Here is an 18344-nt window from a genome sequence, read left to right as displayed (position 1 = left end):
TAGATTATTGGGTGGAGTGAATGCTAGCCCTATGTACCTGGACCTATTTTCAGCTCTCCCAGTTGGGAAAGGGCCGTCGTAAGGAACAGCTTGCAACTAGGATTAATCGGTACGCAACCACTGCTCCTCGCGGGACTCTCTCCCCCTAGCCTGAACCATTGCGCATACCACAGAGACCTCCATCTCTTCCCCCCTCACCTTGATGAGACTCTTTTCCAACTCTCTTTAACTCTCTTTGCAACGACGTCAAGGCCGCGGGCGCCTTCAACGTAGACTGGAACTCCGCAACGTTCCCACCTTTTGGTACAGCGCTCCACTCGCCAGCTGATCGAGCCGCGACACCTCTTCACATCCCGCCGTCATGGCGAGCCTCTCGGCACCCAACGCCTACCTGGGCGAGAAGCCCAAGTCTCGCAGATCCAAGTCGCGTTCCAAGTCGCGCTCCCCAGCCCCGAATGGCCGCAAGCAGCCCAACACACAACAACAGAAGGTCCAAGGCTACACTTCCGAGGGAGTGCAGGACCATGATATCTTCAACCTCCCTGGCTCGGACTGGTCACTACTGGCCGTCCTGACCTTCATTGCCGCCGGCGTTCGACTCTTCCGGATTTCACAGCCTACCAGTGTTGTCTTCGATGAAGTTCAGTAAGTGTGGTCACCATACAACAAACTCAACAGACATGTTGGCTGACTGATTCCAGCTTCGGTGGATTCGCATCGAAATACATCAAGGGCAGATTCTTCATGGACGTCCACCCTCCGCTCGCGAAGCTCCTCATCACACTGGCAGGATGGTTGGGTGGATTTGACGGAAACTTCGACTTCAAAGACATCGGCAAAGACTATCTGGAGCCCAAGGTCCCATATGTCACCATGCGCATGCTGCCCGCTATCTGCGGAGTGTTGACGATCCCAACCATGTTCCTCACCCTCAAGGCCGCGGGTTGCCGTACTACCACTGCGGCTCTGGGCGCTGGACTTGTCATCTTTGGTAAGAGACACTTCTTGGGAGGTGTAATGCATACTGACTTCTTGTAGACAATGCGCTCGTCACCCAGTCCCGCCTCATCCTCCTCGACTCGCCGCTCATCATCTTCACCGCCGTCACCGCACTCGCCTGGACAAGCTTCATGAACCAGCACGAACAAGGACCGTCCAAGGCCTTCCAGCCATCTTGGTGGTTTTGGTTGGCTGCTACCGGTGTCGGGCTCGGCGCAACAGTCAGTGTCAAATGGGTCGGCCTCTTCACCATCGCCTGGGTTGGTAGCTTGACACTGGTACAACTCTGGGTTCTTCTCGGAGATACCAAGAACGTCACGCCACGCCTGTGGTTCAAGCACTTCTTCGCACGCATGTTTTGCCTGATCGTCATTCCCGTCTCGTTCTACATGGCCATGTTCGGAATCCACTTTATCTGCCTGGTCAACCCTGGTGAGGGTGACGGCTTCATGTCTTCCGAGTTCCAGGCGACACTGAACTCCAAGGGCATGCAAGCTGTTCCCGCCGACGTCGCTTATGGAAGCCGTGTCTCTCTACGCCACTGGAACACTCAAGGCGGATATCTCCATTCCCACAGCCACATGTACCCCACCGGCAGCAAGCAGCAACAGATTACCCTCTACCCCCACAAGGACGAGAACAACATCTGGATCATGGAAAACCAGACTCTGCCAATCATGCCTGAAGACTACACTGGCCCAAACCTCACAAGCCCCAAAGCTTGGGACAACGTTGGCCCTACTTATATTGAAGATGGCGGTGTCATTCGCCTCTACCATATCACCACCGACAGACGCCTCCACTCGCACGATGTTCGTGCTCCTGTTACCGAGGCCGACTGGCAAAACGAGGTTTCCGCCTACGGTTACGAAGGCTTTGAGGGTGATGCGAACGATCTGTTCCGCATTGAGATTGTCAAGAGCAAGTCTGATGGAGCCGTGGCAAAGAAGCGCGTCCGAACTATCCAGACCAAGTTCAGGCTTGTTCATGTCATGACTGGTTGTGCGCTATTCTCACACAAGGTGAAGCTCCCTGACTGGGGTTTCGAGCAACAAGAGGTCACTTGCGCTCGGCAAGGCACATTGCCCAACAGCATCTGGTACATCGAGGGCAATGTTCACCCCTTGATGGTAGACGGAGAGGTCGAAAAGGTCAACTACCGCAACCCCGGATTCTTCGGCAAGTTTTGGGAGTTGCAGAAGGTCATGTGGAAGACCAACGCTGGCCTTACTGAATCGCACGCCTGGGATTCGCGCCCTCCATCGTGGCCCATTCTACGCCGCGGTATCAACTTCTGGGGCAAGCATAATCGTCAGATCTATCTTCTGGGTAACCCGGTGATCTGGTGGAGCTCGAGCGCGCTCATCGCTCTCTACATCGCTATCAAAGGCTTCGCCATTCTCCGTTGGCAGCGCGGCTACCGTGATTACAACAACGTCACCTTCAAACGTTTCGACTACGAAGTTGGTATGAGCATTCTCGGTTGGGCTTTCCACTACTTCCCATTCTACCTGATGGCGCGCCAGCTGTTCTTGCACCACTACCTGCCCGCTCTGTACTTTGCCATCCTTGCACTTTGCCAGATCTTTGACTTCGTGAGCTACCGCTTCAGTGTCTTTGGTTTGAGGCAATACCCCGCGATCGGTCAAGCAGCGGCTGTCGGTTTCCTCGCTGTCGCTATCACAGTCTTCACTGTATACTCTCCCCTAGCATACGGCAACGCATGGACCAAGGATGCTTGCAAGAGCGTTAAGCTGTTCGACACTTGGGACTGGGATTGCAACAACTTCCTAAACTCTGTAAGTTCTCTTCGCATCACGACTGGCCAATTTCAGCTGACAAGTTGTAGTACGAAGCATACAACGTCATGCACTCTGAGCCTGTAGCATCCATCGCCGTGCCTTCATCAGCAGCACCTGCTCCTCCGGCTCCAGTCGCACCAGAAGTCGTCCCTGAGGTCAAGCAAGAACAGCCCAAGGAACAGCCAGAGCAACCAAAAGAAGCGAAGGAAGAGAACGTGATGTCTGAGCAAGCGGTAGTTTCCCCGCCACCTCAGGAGGCCCCCAAGGATCTACCTGTTGTTTCCAAGGAAGAGCGTATCGAGTACCGCGACGAGAACGGCCGCATCCTCAATGACGATGAGGTATCAGCACTTGCTGGAAAGGTCAGCTTCAAGACGCGTTACGAGACCCGAACCCGTATCGTCGATGGCGAAGGCCACGAGATCTACGAGGGCCTTGTAGACTCGCATGGTGACGCTGAAGAAAACGGTGTCGCACCTCCCCACCCAGACGCCGAAGGCCGTAACCCTGAGACACAAGAGCAGGCCAATGCTCCCGAAGCCAGCGAGGCACCACCTACTGTCGAGGTCGTGGAAGATCAGCAGAAGGAGAAGAGCATTGAGCAGCATCAGGACGATGCTCAGCCAGCAAGTGAGGCTCAATCTGCAACGCAAAAGGATGAGTAAATCCTTTTTCCTTCTTCCCATGGCATTTTCATGGTCTCATTTCTCTCTTTTGTACCATAGGGACGGATACATTTAGCAGCGTACGGAGCTGGTGGCGCTCGGTCTTACACGACAAACACACGTAACGGCAGATGGAACGTGGATTGCATTTGCCTTGGATCTTGTATGATTACATATAATGTGTTTTGCGAAAATTTGACATCTCACGTCGTATTTGTCTCCGGAACTGAGTTGTACTATATGCATAAAGGCAAGCATGGCCACACTGCATGAGTGTGGAAGGCAGGAGAACGTTGGCAAGCACGAGAAAAATGGCGAAATCATTGCGCCTAGGACGCAGTGGCTTGCAAGGCCGGTGCGAGGCGCTAGACCTCCACAGGTCCTTGTCAGTTTGCAGTAATTCTTGCGGCTCGGCAACGAGGACACGATAAGCTAGTGACAATGAGTTGCAGACTAAGCAGAATTGGGCGCTAAGAGGTAAAGTTGTAAACACAAACCTGCGCAGCTAAAATCTAAAAGCTAACTTAACCTTAGGTTAGCGTTCTTATATAAGTACTAGAGTTAAAAAGCTTATTAAAAATAGAGTTTATAAACGCATACCTCTTTTTATAATATATAGCACTAAGATAAGTTTAGAAGTACTATATATAAAGGCAGAGTTATAGCAATAGCATATAAAGAAGAGTAAGTATTAATAAGCTTTTCTTTTTATACGTTTAGAGAAAGTAGACGCTCTTTAGCTTTCTTTTATTAAGTATAGATACTTACGTAATGTATATTATTATATATAAAATTTCTTAGAGCTATAAATAAAATAAAAGTTAGTAGACCTACTAGGAATTATACTATAGACCTTAGAAATACTAAGCATTAAGCTTTAAATAATACTTAATATATTAGTTCTTATTCTCTTTGTACGTTAACTATATAACTTCTATTATACTATAGCTATTATACTCTTTAAGTATACTAATAGCTATAGTTTTAACTTAACTATAAAAATAACACTTTAGAAGCAAATGTTAAAAGGCTATTATAACTTTAGAAGATATAAGAGAAGGTTTATAGGCTTACGCTATACTAGGTATATAACTACTCTAGTCTTTATAGTATAGTTACTACGCGTATACTTTTATCTAGCGTAGTATAGACTATAGATATTAATACTATTCTTTTAGTATTTCTAAAAGCTACTATAAGAAAGTGTAGAGAACTTTATATATATAGAAGAGAGTAAACTCTACTATAAAGCCTTTAAAGTATTAAAGCGTAATACTACTAATATTTAGAGTAGTAGAAATTAAAACTACTAAGAAATAGGTATAGAGTATCTAAAATTATAATAGCTATTTAGTGTAGGCTAAGAAGAGTATATATACTAGATAGTAACTATAGTGCAAAATCTACTAAGGTATTATAGTAATAGAGTAGAAAATAAGAAGGTTATAAGAGCTATACATTTCTATGCATTCTATCTAGAATAATTAGAAGAAACTAGATCTTAAGAAGAAATAGGCTGTATATAAGGCTACTATAGATTAGCTATAGTAGTACTTTAAATTTTTATATATTTAGTTAGAGAATATTAGATTTTATATAGATAAAGTTATAGATATCTAAGCGTAGATACTAGAAGAACTAAGAGCTTAGAATAAAGAGCTAAGTAGATATTAAAAAGAAAGAAAAGAAGAGCTAAGCGTGCTAGAGAGATAGAATAGAAGAGAAGTAGTAGTAGAAGAAAGAGAATAAGAGAATAAAGCTCTGCTTATATAACCTTATTCTTTATATTATATTTAGCCTAGTAGATATAAAAAGTTACTTAGAAGAAATAAGATTTTAATTAAGAGGTCTAGAAATATACGTTCTTACTCTTACTTCTAGAGTTTAGCTTAGTCTATCTAGCGTTATACTTAGTGCGTAGAGTAGCTGCCTAAATATAGCTTTTAGGCTCTTCTAGTGTACGCCTCTACTACTATAGCTTATTACGCTTCTTTTAGCTCTTTAGAGGCGTAATCTTAGTAGAGATAAGAGTTTAAAGCTTAATATTCTTGTTGCTACGTTTATAGTCTAATTAATATTCGCTATATAGAATATAGAATAAAACTTATTCTCTATATATATATCTTAACTATTATTCTTCTTTCTAAAGTTACTAGTATAAGACTAAGATTATCTAAGAGATATTAAGCGCGTTCTAACAGCTATTTATAATAATATTCTTAGTCTTAATAAGGTATTTACTCTAAATAGCTATTTTTTATATAGACTTTTTCTTTCTATAACTTAAGAGACACGTAAAATAGTAGTAGAGTAAGAAGTATTATAATTATTATACTTATAGGCGTAGAGCCTTTTACTAGATATAAAGCTAAGTCTAAAAAGTAAAGTAGTTAGTATAGAGTAAGAAAGAGGCTAGAGAAGAAATAGTAAAGCTTGTAAAGTATAAGGTTTTAAAATAAAAAGTAGTAAGTAGGTAGTAGAATATAATATATAAAATAAAAATTAAAAGCTAACTCTACGCTGCCTAAGGCAGCTACTAAGAAGGTAAGAGAGAAAGCTTATAGATTTAGAGGTTGTAGCTAAGAGTAGAGATATTATAATAGACTCTAACGCAGAGAAGAAGAATATAATTAGAATTAATAAGCTTTAAAATAAAAGACTAGAGAAAAAGCTAGAGAGAACTTATAAATTCTAGCTAGCCTGCTAGTTACTATAAAGTAGTAGTGCTTTAGAACTAGGCAGAATTTCTATAGCAAGTAGAGAAGTAGATAACTAGTTAGTATATAGCACTATAAGATAGAATCTTATAATAAACAAGGCTATAATAGTAGAACCTAGACATTATAAAAGTAGTTAAAGTAGTAGATTAGATAAACTTTAAATATCTAGTATAGACTATATTTATATACTACGCAACTGCTTTTGCGTTTACTTACGCTTCTTTTGTACTTACTATATATAACTAGAATTTAGTTCTAGTATTGCGTATTAGCTATAGACGTGTTATTATAATAATGTAGACTTATAAAGATAGGCAGCAGTACACTCTTCTTTATTATTAAAAGTAATAAGTCTTGTTTTCTATTGTCTATAGTAATTAAATAGCTATACCTATTAATAATAAGAAGACGCTCTAGAAATGCTATATAATGCAACCTACTATATTAAAATTAAAGTGCCTAAATATTATCTTCTAGAATTAGAGAAGTAGTAGTTTATATTTTTTAAAGGTTTTAGAACTAATATACTCTACCTAGCTACCTACCTTTTTAAGCTCTACCTATTTATTCTCTATATTCTATAAGAATTAATGTTAGAAAGACTAGAAAAAATAAGTATTAGTTAGTGCATACTGCAAAAAACCTCTTCTTTATACACTATATCTCTAATATAGATATCTTATAGAGGCAGCTATATAGAAGAAGCTCTCTATCTTTAGTACTATTAGAGCTATTATTACCTATAGTAAGGCGCTGTAGTACTAAGAGTTAGTAGCTAGAATATTAGAGATAATAAAGTATAGCTTATAGACTATAATATCTTATAGCTATAATAGTAAGAGCAGGTATTACTATTACTCTAAAAGTAAGACCTAGTTAATATAAGTAGATGTTGTAGAAGCTATAAGTTCTTAGAATTACTAAAGCTTTTCTTCTATTATCTTAGAGTTCTTAGGTTTTTTTCTCTAATATAATTACTAGTAGGCACGTCTTGTAGCAGCCTCTAGAGCTAGTAAAGCTACTCTTAGGTAGCTAACTATTCTACTTTTTACACTCTTTAATTTCTAGAGCTTTTGCTATAGTTACGTAAGTTTACTAGGTTAATAAGGTAGAAGCCTATTATATACTAACTAGTGCTATCTAGTCTTTATCTAGTGTAGCACTATTACCTTTATCTCTATTAATAGCTCTATTAAGTATAGGTAGTAAGAGCAAGCGTAATAGAGAGTAATAGAAGCTCTAAGGTTGTTACTACTAGACTCTATTATTTCTGCGCAGCTTATATAGTGTAGAATTAATAGAAACCTTATATAGTAGCTTAGAGTTTATAGAAGCTAGCTTATTATCTAGAATATTATAGATATTCTAGGTTCTGTTAGTAGTAACCTTAGAAATAGTAGGCTTATTCTATTACTTCTAGAACTTTCTACTAACTTCTTGCGCGCGCAGTTTAGGTAGCTTTCTATTCTTCTTTAATTAGAGAGCTATTACTAGTAATAAAATATATTAAAGAGAAAAGTAAAAGGCTATATAAAGAAGAGTAGAGATTACAATAGATATAGAGCGTTATATTTATATTTACAACGCGTTAGTTGTAATATAGAGCGCGTAGAGAATTTTAGAGTTACAAGATAGAAAGACGTAGTAGAACTATATAGTTTATAGTAATAGGCCTAGAGAGCGCTAATCTATATACAACATAATATTACTAGACCTAAAGAGAAATTTATTAGTATTTATAAGAATTTTATTATAGAATCTATAATCTAATAACTACGCTAGAGCTTATATCTATAGCTTCTTTTGTATGCGTAACATAGACTATTCTTATTAGAAAAGAGATAGAGGTAGTCTACCTAGCTATACGCCTACTTGTTAAAAACGCTAATTATATACTAAATAATTATTTCTATATTAAATTTCTTACTCTAACCTCTCTATTAAATAAGTATAATAATATTCTATATCTTATTTATTATATACTACTATGCAGCCTTTTATTAAAAGAAGTAGCTACTATATAGCTAAACCTCTTTACTAATATTATGTAGATTGTAGTAGAAGTTTTAGAGAAAGGTTATATAGCTCTACAAAGTATTAGCGTATAAAAGCTTAGTGTTTCTAGTAAATAGTACTAGCTTCTTCTATTATCTATCTATAAGCTTTAGTTAGTTAGATATAGTAAATAGTATAAATAAGTATTCTCTCTTAATTCTAGAGGTAGTAAGCTACTCTACTAATAGAGTAGGCACATTAACCTATAGCTTCTTCTAGTTAAAATATAAAATAAAGAGCTTAACGCCTATATACCTCTATAAGTATTACGTAGAAACCTTAGTATTTACAAAGACTTATCTCTAGCTTATATAGTTTTACAGAAGCTTAGCGTAAGTTTAATCTAACCTAATTTATAATTCTACTAGTAGATATATTGCACTTAAATATACAGCACTTTATCTAAGCGTAATAAATAATAAAACATAACTATATACGCAAGCGTTATTATAAGTTACTAGTAGTATCTACTCTAAAGTCTTTCTCTAGATTTATTAAAAGAACTTTAGTTAATTCTAGCTTTATACTCTACGCCTGCGTTGTGTTAGTATAACTACTTAAGCGCCTTCTTAGTAATAGCCTTCTAACTAGACAATAGTATACTCTTACGCGCCTAGAGTAGTTAGTATATAGAATATTGCTACCTTAGTATTATAGAGCTTTAATATACCTTTTAGCGTTTAAGAGACTATATATATAGCTAGACAGAGTTTAAGTTATATAGATTTTCTAACTAAGAGCTATTAATATTTTAGGTATACGTAGTATTAGACTAGCTAAGCTTGTAAACGTAGTAGTACGTAGTAGTAGCTTATATAGTAGAGGTAGTAGACTATCTAAAAGGTTAGCTCTTCTTATAGAGTATATTATCTACTTTATTAATACTACTATTATACGCTAAAACCTCTATATCTACTAAAAGACTATAAAGTTTCTTTCTATAGCTAAAGTAGATCTAAAGATATAGAACCTATAAGGTGTACTTATAGAGCCTGCTAATGTCTTAACACTTAGGTAAGTAATACTACTTTGCAAAAGCCTTTAGTTTTATAATTTAACTATAAACTTATTAAAACTAAAGAGCCTAGATAAGAAGAGTATTATATATAAGGTATAGCTCTTATAGGTACGCAGCGTATAGGCTTCTTTTACGTTCTTCTAGACGCTAGTAAAGAGCGCAGCCTATTAATTGCTTATTATTTCTAGATTTTTACTAAGTTTAGCTCTAATATTCTTAATAACCTAATCTTATTTAGCTATCTTCTTAGTAACCTTAAGGTTAGTGCTGTCTAAAACATTATCTCTGTTAGCGCTAACGCTGCAGGTAATAGTCTAAATAAGATTATAAAAGTATTAAACTATAGTTGTAATTCTTAGTATCTTAGAGCTTTTAGAAAGCAATGCTAGTGTAATATATTATAAGTATTAGTAGAGTAGCGTAAGTAGAAGCTATAGACCTAAAGGCCTACTTTCTATTAACTCTAGACTCTAACCTTCTTATTACAGTGCTACTGTTTCTAGTCTTTTATTTAGCAATTCTTATTATTACTAGCTAATTAATATTAAGCACTAAGTGTACCTAGCTAGGCTAAGCTCTTAGCGGCTCTTAGAGTCTGCACTAACGTTCTAATATAAAACATAGCTATAGACTATTAGCTATAAGCTAGATTTTAGCTAGTCTTAGCTACTCTAGTGCTATTAATAAACATCGCGTTTAGAATTCTTATGCAAAACAAGATATTCTCTCTATTTTAACTATACATTTACTTATACTTATAACTATAGCTAGTAGACAATAAGCCTATAGAAAATAGTAACTACTACCTTATATAGTAGTAGCGCTACTAATAGATATAGCCTAAAATATAGAAAATACTAATATTAGTGCTAATATAAGAAAGATGTATAGAGCTACAGTAGAATTTATAGTCTATAGCTACTTTATAAGACAAGATCTTATAACCTACGCGTTTATGTATAAAAGCTCTTTATAAAAACACTAGAATTATATTATAATACTAATATTTACGCAAAGCGCCTAGCTAGATAGAATATACACTACTATACACTAGAAGAGCTTATAACTACTAATTCTCTCTATATATATTTATATTATGTAAATTTATTAAGACAATTTTAGTAAGCTAGTAGTAAGAAGTTAATAGATAAATATTCTAGTATTTATAAGAGTATTATGCCTAAACTTAATAATAATAGAAGGTTAATACTACTACTACAAAGAGTAGACCTACCTTAGCAGCTACTTACTTTCTATATAGAACTATACTAGCATGTTACGCTCTTTACAGCTCTCTACTACTAGTTACACTAGAAAGCTAGAGTAGATCTACTACTAATAGGTCTTGCGCTAAATAACTAGTAATATATTAGTAACACTAAGTATATTACTACAAGTGCTTAGAGCGTAATACTAGAACTCTAAATACTTTTAAAGCGCTTCTGTAATAGCTCTAAGCGCTGCGCTATTATAGTAAGTAGTTAGCGTATTATAGTAGTACTTAGCATAGTGCTATATCTAAGAGAACAGAAGATTTATAGTAATAACATTAAAACTCTTATATATAACTAGAACTTTAGCTTAGCTTTACTACTATAGATTAATAGAATAAATATTCTAATTAGCTGTTAGCCTTAGATTTACAAGAGCTTTACTAAAAAAGATTCTAACTTCTAGGTAATATACTTAAAGCACTAGAGCAAGCAAAACGTATATAACTTCTAGAGAAACTAATATAATTACGCTAATATATAAAAAAACTATAGTTATTATATAGAAGACGTATTATTCTTCTAATAGCTTCTAGCTAGAATACTGCAGAATAGTTAAGCGTAGCAAAAAGATAGAGACCTAGAAGTAGTTATCTTAGAAGAAGATTATAGAGAAAGCTTATAAAGAATAACAATAGATTAATAAATTAGTAGTAGTAGAGGCATACGCTTTACTAAAAGATAAGTTTATAAATATATTCTTATATAGAGAGAATAGAAATAAGAGAGTACTAATAACTAGAGACGTAGATATTACTACAAAATAGCGTAGTATCTATAACTAGCTAGACTTTAGCAATAGTAATAGAGATAATAAGTATTTAGAGAAATAACTCTATTAATTACGTGCCTTATTATTTTTATACTTTAAAGTATTAAAGTAGTGTAAGAAAATAAGATATATAGACAGCTAGTGCTTTGCGTAAGAATAATAATATAAGTTATAGATAAAATACTTATTAAATACAAGCTTATACTATAGAACACGTAGTATAACTAGTAGTTATATTCTCTTTCTATTGTTGTAAGCAGGCGTATAGTTTTTTATAATTAACTTATAATATAAAGTTACTTTAAAAAATTACAGCGTTACTATAATTACTAGAAAACCTCTATAATTTATAAAATATATAGTTAAAAGAGTAGTAAAACTAATAATTAAACTTTTAGAGTAGTAACAGCTATAATACTACTAATATAGTTGTTTTATATTTATACGTAGTTACTAAAAAATTTTTACATTTTTAGCGTAGATATTTCTAAGCTTTTTAGTATAAGACCTTAGTTACTTATACTCTTTCTACAAAACGCGCGTTTCTTTCTATAAGAAACTTTACTCTTTTCTAAAGTTAGTAATTATACTAATTATTCTATACTTTCTATATATACTAAGAAATTAAGAGCTTTTAAGAGGTAAAGTTTTAATTTAACTAATTAATGCTGTTAAAATTACTAAGTGTAAAATAGCTAAATTGCGTGCAGGTAGTATAGAGCCTTTAGTAGTAATATAAAACTAGTCTATATTAAAAGGCTAGAGATAAAGTTAGCTATATAAGAGCAGAAATTTTGCAATATTACATAAGAAAGATTATAATTAATAGAAATTAAGGTATATTACGTTATAGAAGAGTAATCTATTAACTATTTTATATAACTTAGTATTCTAACCTTAAATACGTATACTTTATTATCTAACCTTCTACTATAGTGTTGTATATATAATAGTAACTAGACTTTCTAGAAAGTGTATAATAGCGCGCAAGTATAACGTATATACTAGTCTAAACCTCTATTAACTTCTAGGTCTTGCAGATCTTTATAGAATAACTTTTCTTCTTTACTAGTGTCTTCTCTATATTAGTGTTATTGCTATCTAGCTCTGTAGAGCGCTTCTTAGAGGCCTAAGCTAACTTTACTTTTAACGTCTTTACTACCTTTCTATTTACTTATAGTATTAAGTAGTTATTAATATTAATAGTAGAAGCTAAGAATAATTAGTAGAAGTTCTGTCTAAAGATTAGAAAAGATAAAAGTATATACTAAAGTAACTTTCTAAAGTGTTGCGCGTATTAATCTAGCTCTACAGCGCCTTTACTTAGACGTTACTAATATTTAGCGCCTATAGAATAGAATCTATTAGCTATATTTCTTATATATTCTAAGGTTTCGCTACTAAAAGGTCTAATATACCTTCTTAACTATAAATTTACTAAAGTGTATCTTAAATATAGTAAGAATTATAAGCGCATGCTTACTAAAGAACTAGGTTAGCTTAATTAGCTTATTATTATAGTAGTAGAGTTTAGCTATCTTCTAGATATTCTATTAGCAAAGCTAGAGAATAACTAGTATTTAGAGTAGTATACTGCGTAAAGCTCTTGCTTTACATAGATAGCTTTAAGAAAGGTAGTAGTAAAGAGATAGCTATAAGAGTAGACTATATATAGCTTAGTGCTATTAGAAGCATTCTTCTTAGAGAGCATAGACTAATATTATTAGTAGAAGTAGTAGAATTTCTAAGATTTCTAGAAGAAATAAGCTATACGTACACTACCTATTTTCTTATAGAATAAGTATTATAGAGTCTTTCTATTATAGTTATAAAATATAATTCTACGTAGTAGTATAGTTAGTAAAGTCTAGACGTAGATACTAGAAAGACTAAGATCTTAGAATAGAGAGCTAAAGAGATATTAGAAAGAAGAAGAAGTAGAGCTAAGCGTACTAGAAGAATAGAATAGAAAAGAAGTAATAGTAGAAGAAAAAGAATAGAAGAATAGAGCTCTACTTATATAACTTTGTTCTCTATACTATATTTTACCTAGTAGATATTAGTAGTTACTAGAAAAGAATAAGATTTTAAATTAGAAGTCTAGAAATATATATTCTTACTCTTTTTTTTAGGTTATAGCTTAGTCTATTAATTCTTAAATAGAGTATAAAGAGGTCTAACTCTAGCGCAGCTTTTTATTTTGTACTACTCTCTTTTGCGCTAATATAGCTTATTACGCTTCTTTACTCTTTTATAAAAAGTTTGCAGAATAATCTTAGAAGAGATAGAGAATAGAGATAAAGTATTACTTTTATTACTGTAGTTATCTATTAGATTAATAAGACCTTTAGAAATAGAGTAGTTATCTTTATTATTGCTATTAATACGCTTAAGTACCTTTTTATCTTCTTATACAACCTTAATATCGCTAGTCTTAATAGTATCTAGAACGCTCTTACTAGTTTTAAGCGTAGCATTATTATTTTTACTAAAGTTATTTATAGTAGTATTAGTACTATTACTACTTAAGCTAAACGCGCTTAAAATCTTAATAGCTAAAGTAGTAGCTAGTTAGATAGTAAAGTAGTTTATAATATAGCTATAGATTCTAGTAGAGGTTCTACTAGAAGCAAAGCTAAGTCTAGAAAGTAAAGTAGTTAGTATAGAGTAAGAAAGAAGCTAAAAAAGAAAGAGTAAAGCTTATAAAGTATAAAGTTTAAAGTAAAAAGTAAGTAAGTAGGTAGTAGAATATAGTATATAAACTAAAAATTAGAAGCTAACTCTACGCTACTTAAGGCAGCTACTAAGAAGGTAAGAGAGAAAGCTTATAGATTTAGAGGTTATAGCTAAGAGTAGAGATATTATACTAAACTCTAAGGTAGAGAATAAGAATATAATTAGAATTAATAAGCTTTAAAATAAAAAACTAGAGAAAAAGTAAGAAAGAACTTATAGATTATTACTAGCCTATTAACTACTAAATTATAGTAGTATAGGCAAAGAAGTAGAGAATTAGAGAGTAGGCTTTAGAGTAGAAAGTTAGTATAGATATAGCTTATTTAGATAAAACCTTATAACTTATAAGACTAGTATAGTTAACGTAGAACTAGTTTTAAGCTATAAAAGTAGAGTAGTAGACACAAAAAAAATAGAATAAATAGTAGAGAGTCTTATTACGCGCAAATTTAATTAACTTAGCTAAAGCTATAGTTATAGGTAGTAGTTATTATAATAGTTGTAATTATCTAAAAGACTACTTCTTCTAGGTAGATAGCCTAAGCTCTACTAGTACGTAAATTAAGCTAATAAGCAATAATTAGTAAATACAAGGATTTTGCCGCGCGCGGTGAAACTTTACCCTTTATCTCTAAGCCTTGTCGTCCCGGGCTCGAGGACCCTCAGCCTCAGGCTAATTCATCTCATCCGATCTACCGGATGAACCGCTAGACAGCTCTCCCGCGATCGGATGGCGCGGTGCAAGATGCAGGGAGCGGGTATCCTTGAGCAACTTCACAAACTAGCATCTGATCCCGGAATATGCTCCATCGCACTAGGATTATGTCCAAGAGTTGTGATTCGTCATCGGAACTTTTTGCCGCAGTCTTGAGTCCAGGGACCACAGGGGACCACAGTGGGCTGGAATACGTTAGCAGCAAGGGTCAAACTGGGGACGCTCTAGATCTAAAGTGTGGCCGATCGCTTCTAGGTATTACTTGCACATGCCAGGAGCTTCTTCTTTTTTTCGGGCCTCGCAATGTTAGGAAACCCCACTCCTTGCACCCGGCGGCGAAGTCGGGCATGTGTCACGCAGCAGCTCGGGCAAAGTTACTACAAGTCATGTAAACTGTCCATGATCTCCGCCTGACCACCAGAACCAACACCCTATTTGACACAGATCAACGACATTTTGACTACTAATTCGCCGACAGATCACCTTTGGAGAAAAAAAGGAATTTTCTGGAACATGACTTTTGGGCATGAAGTGCTGTGGCTAGGGTTCGGCAGTAATACGCGTAAGACCCCCAAGTTCTTCCCTGCTTGCCTTGGTGGCAAACCAGAGGAAGTGTCGCGAGCTTCATGTCGCTCCTTGTGGGAATGTTCGCCACTTGCGTTAAGCTAAAAAAGAAGCCTTCCTCCTCGCTGTACTGGCCTCCGCGGAGCGAGACACTCACACACAAACGACATACCAGTGAGGGTTATAAATTAACAATGCGGTCTAGCCGCGCATCGCGTTTTTCCAGATACCCCTCTCACTTGCGCCAGATTCCCATGTTCACGACATCGTGAAACCCTCTTTTCCATCCCTCGACTTTGGTGTCTGCGTTTCTTTCTGGGGAGAGACTGTTCGTCTCCTCCTCTGGTTTTTGTTTTCTTTTCGCGGCTTGAATTTTACTCCCTTGTCTTTTAATTGTACTGCGATCATTGTTGCGCTGCGTTCCTATTCTGCTACCAGGCGTCTTGTCGTCTGCAATGGCGCCTGACTCGCACAGCGCCCACATGGCCGATGGCAACCACATGTGTGCCAACTGCGCGCGCAGCAAAGATGGACCTACACCCACTCAACGGTCGTACGACAACGACAACAACAACAACGTTCACGACGGCGATTCCTACATCCAGCAAAGCATCGAACAACCCAACCCACCCATGGCCAACATGGTCAATTCCTCCCACTCCGGTCCCTACAGAATCTACATCGTGACCGATACCTGCTACCCCACGGCCGATAGCTTTCAGAACAACGTCGGTACCACGCACATCACATCTGTGCATTCCACAAAAGCGGCAGCCAACAGTCGAGCCAAGAAGATCATCTACGAGAACGACGGCGAGTGTACAGTCGATCTCGACAAGATTATCGAGGAGGTGAAGAAAGGATTATATATTGGGATAGGGGTTGGTGGCAAGGACGAAAAGAGTGGCAGCTGCTTTGCGCGAAAGTGTGAGGTGGAAGGCAAGATTGTGGACGAAGACAGCGATAGCGAGGAAACAAGCGGCGAGAGTGGCGAAAGCGATCTTGTGGATGGCATGGGGGAGGCAGACGGCGATGTGGACATGGGCTGATGAGGAGAACACAACGACACAAACAGCGAACCCAGGAAGCCGCGGCAAACATGGGTAGCGGTCAGGATCTGCTGTCGACACATACGGAGGCGTGGAATTAGAGTCAAGAACGGCTCGGGAAGCGAAGGAAATACAAAACCGCCGGGGTGCTGCAACGACCGTAACAGGCGTTCGAGGTATGGATATTCAAGACCATCCCAGGACGCGGGCCGAGAACTCCCTTGGGTTCCGGTTTGGAAAAAAGGAAATGGACGAAAGAGCAGCCCCCAATCTCTGGACAGACACCTCCGGCACATCGAACTATCTATCTTGCGCGCTCGTGGTGAAACACGGCGTTTGCGAATCGCATAGACACATTAACGGTACACAAAACAAACGAACTGTATATCAGTTCGTAGGAGGGGAGGGCGATCCGGCACCTGGTTGGCTGGACGAGCATGCAGACAATTAATGTATTGTAGTCTCCACTATCAATCGCAATTGGCAAGAATGGCTTCAATTCGTACCCCCCGAGTATCGCGAATGTAGGTGCTTACTTGACCAGGTCGAAGTATCCGCAAGCTTCTGATGCTTGCGCTACGCCTGACTGACTCAAAGCCTGGGACAGCTCTCACTGGCCGTGTTCGTCTTCGAGGCGTCGGTTACGAGAAATGCTTTTCCAAGTAATAGATCCAAGGCGCGTCGAATGCGTCTATGTCTAGCAAAGGCTCTTGTGAGCCTGATACGGACTCGATTATGTCTGGCGGAGCTACGGGCGTGTTCGTCGGCGTTTCTTCTGTATCTAGCAGGTCCTGCTGTTCATCTGGCGGAGCGACTAGTGTCTTGGCTGAGGCCCGTTGTGCGTCTGACAGTGTCTTTTGTGCGTGTTTGGGAACTTCCGGTGGAGCATGAGAATTTGAAGTTAGAGCATCTCGTTGTCGACAACAGGCGTGTTCGCAGGTTGAGCGTGTTGAATGTCTGGTTGCGTTATGCCATTTGCGGACGGCCAAGGGCCAACCCCTTTGAATATGACTTCTTGGAAACCCCGCTCGTCGTTATGATACTCCATGTCCAGCGTTCCACAGAGGTTCATCAGGACGATAGATAGCTCTTCCCCGAAGCTTGTCGAGAGTACCGTCCGCTTTCCTCCAAGGTCTACTATGTCCTGTGGGTTATCCCCTTCTTCCATCTCTTCTACTTGATCGTTCTCAACTTTGGATATCGTGTATTGTCGTGTTGGCTGGTCCGGCACGTAATGCGTGCAGATGAGCTTGCCTCCCAACTTGTATAACCAGAATCGAAACCCCGGAAACGCTACGATGACGCGCATGTTGGTTGTAGGTCTTGGAAGGGTTGATAACCGCTGGTTTGCGAGCGAAGCGTATTGATAAAGGTCGGGTTGATAATGTTGATCGTGTTAGCAGCAGGAAGTGCAGAAGTTGCGAAACCAGGTAGGATGAATACGGAAAGATATGATGCTCATGTCATAGGGAAGCGGCTCATGAGTATATGGCGGCCTTCACGAAGGAAGTGAGTAAGGGTAAGCTAGTCTTTTGTAGAGAAAGTGCACCTCGATCAATCCTTTCAGGCAAGTGACATCGTGAGTATTGGTAGCCATGGTTTTTCTTTCTCGGGTCGGAGTGCAGAAGGTAGACAATGTTACCCTCTGGGGTCTGTCATTATTTGGACGAAGAGTCGCACCAAGCACTGTTCGGACGATACTATGTCAGCTCGGCCATGGGACGTGTGGTGGCCGCGACCTGGCGCACATCAACGGGGTCGATCAACGACCGTTTCGATCATCCAATTCCAAGGCTCAAGCATGTCGTTAGATCTAAGGTAGCGGATGTTGAAGTTAGTAGCGAAGGCGAGATGGATAAACAATGTTGTGAATGCTGAGTGTGGCTGAACGGTCGGCTGGTTGTTGCCAAGAAACGGTGCATCCCCACCAGTCGTTTCCCCACACGCGCAGCGCGCGCCCGCACGTCATCGAGCGCTT

The 18344-nt window shown here is 38.0% G+C and overlaps 3 protein-coding genes across 3 annotated transcripts; 2 read left to right on the top strand and 1 right to left on the bottom strand.

The window, feature by feature from the left end:
- Positions 1 to 361: 361 nt before the first annotated feature.
- J4E88_007620 (uncharacterized protein) lies at positions 362 to 3466 on the top strand (the record flags this gene model as incomplete). Its single annotated transcript, XM_049401237.1, has 4 exons — positions 362 to 645; positions 702 to 991; positions 1039 to 2798; positions 2849 to 3466. 4 exons carry the CDS (start codon positions 362 to 364, stop codon positions 3464 to 3466), a joined length of 2952 nt encoding a protein of 983 aa, XP_049252921.1.
- Positions 3467 to 15799: 12333 nt separating this feature from the next.
- On the top strand, positions 15800 to 16366 carry J4E88_007619 (uncharacterized protein; the record flags this gene model as incomplete). The annotated part of the gene is made up of 1 exon (XM_049401236.1): positions 15800 to 16366. The coding sequence occupies one exon, from the start codon at positions 15800 to 15802 to the stop codon at positions 16364 to 16366; it is 567 nt and encodes a 188-aa protein (XP_049252920.1).
- A 901-nt stretch (positions 16367 to 17267) lies between these two features.
- J4E88_007618 (uncharacterized protein) lies at positions 17268 to 17675 on the bottom strand (the record flags this gene model as incomplete). The annotated part of the gene is made up of 1 exon (XM_049401235.1): positions 17268 to 17675. One exon carries the CDS (start codon positions 17673 to 17675, stop codon positions 17268 to 17270), a length of 408 nt encoding a protein of 135 aa, XP_049252919.1.
- Positions 17676 to 18344: the final 669 nt, after the last annotated feature.

Source organism: Alternaria novae-zelandiae, assembly GCF_023758075.1.
Source record: "Alternaria novae-zelandiae strain BMP 2774 chromosome Unknown scaffold_16, whole genome shotgun sequence".
In the NCBI taxonomy this organism is placed as follows: Eukaryota; Fungi; Ascomycota; class Dothideomycetes; order Pleosporales; family Pleosporaceae; genus Alternaria; species Alternaria novae-zelandiae.
The sequence above is the reverse complement of the archived record's forward strand: the minus strand, read 5'-3'. Positions and strand labels throughout refer to the sequence as shown.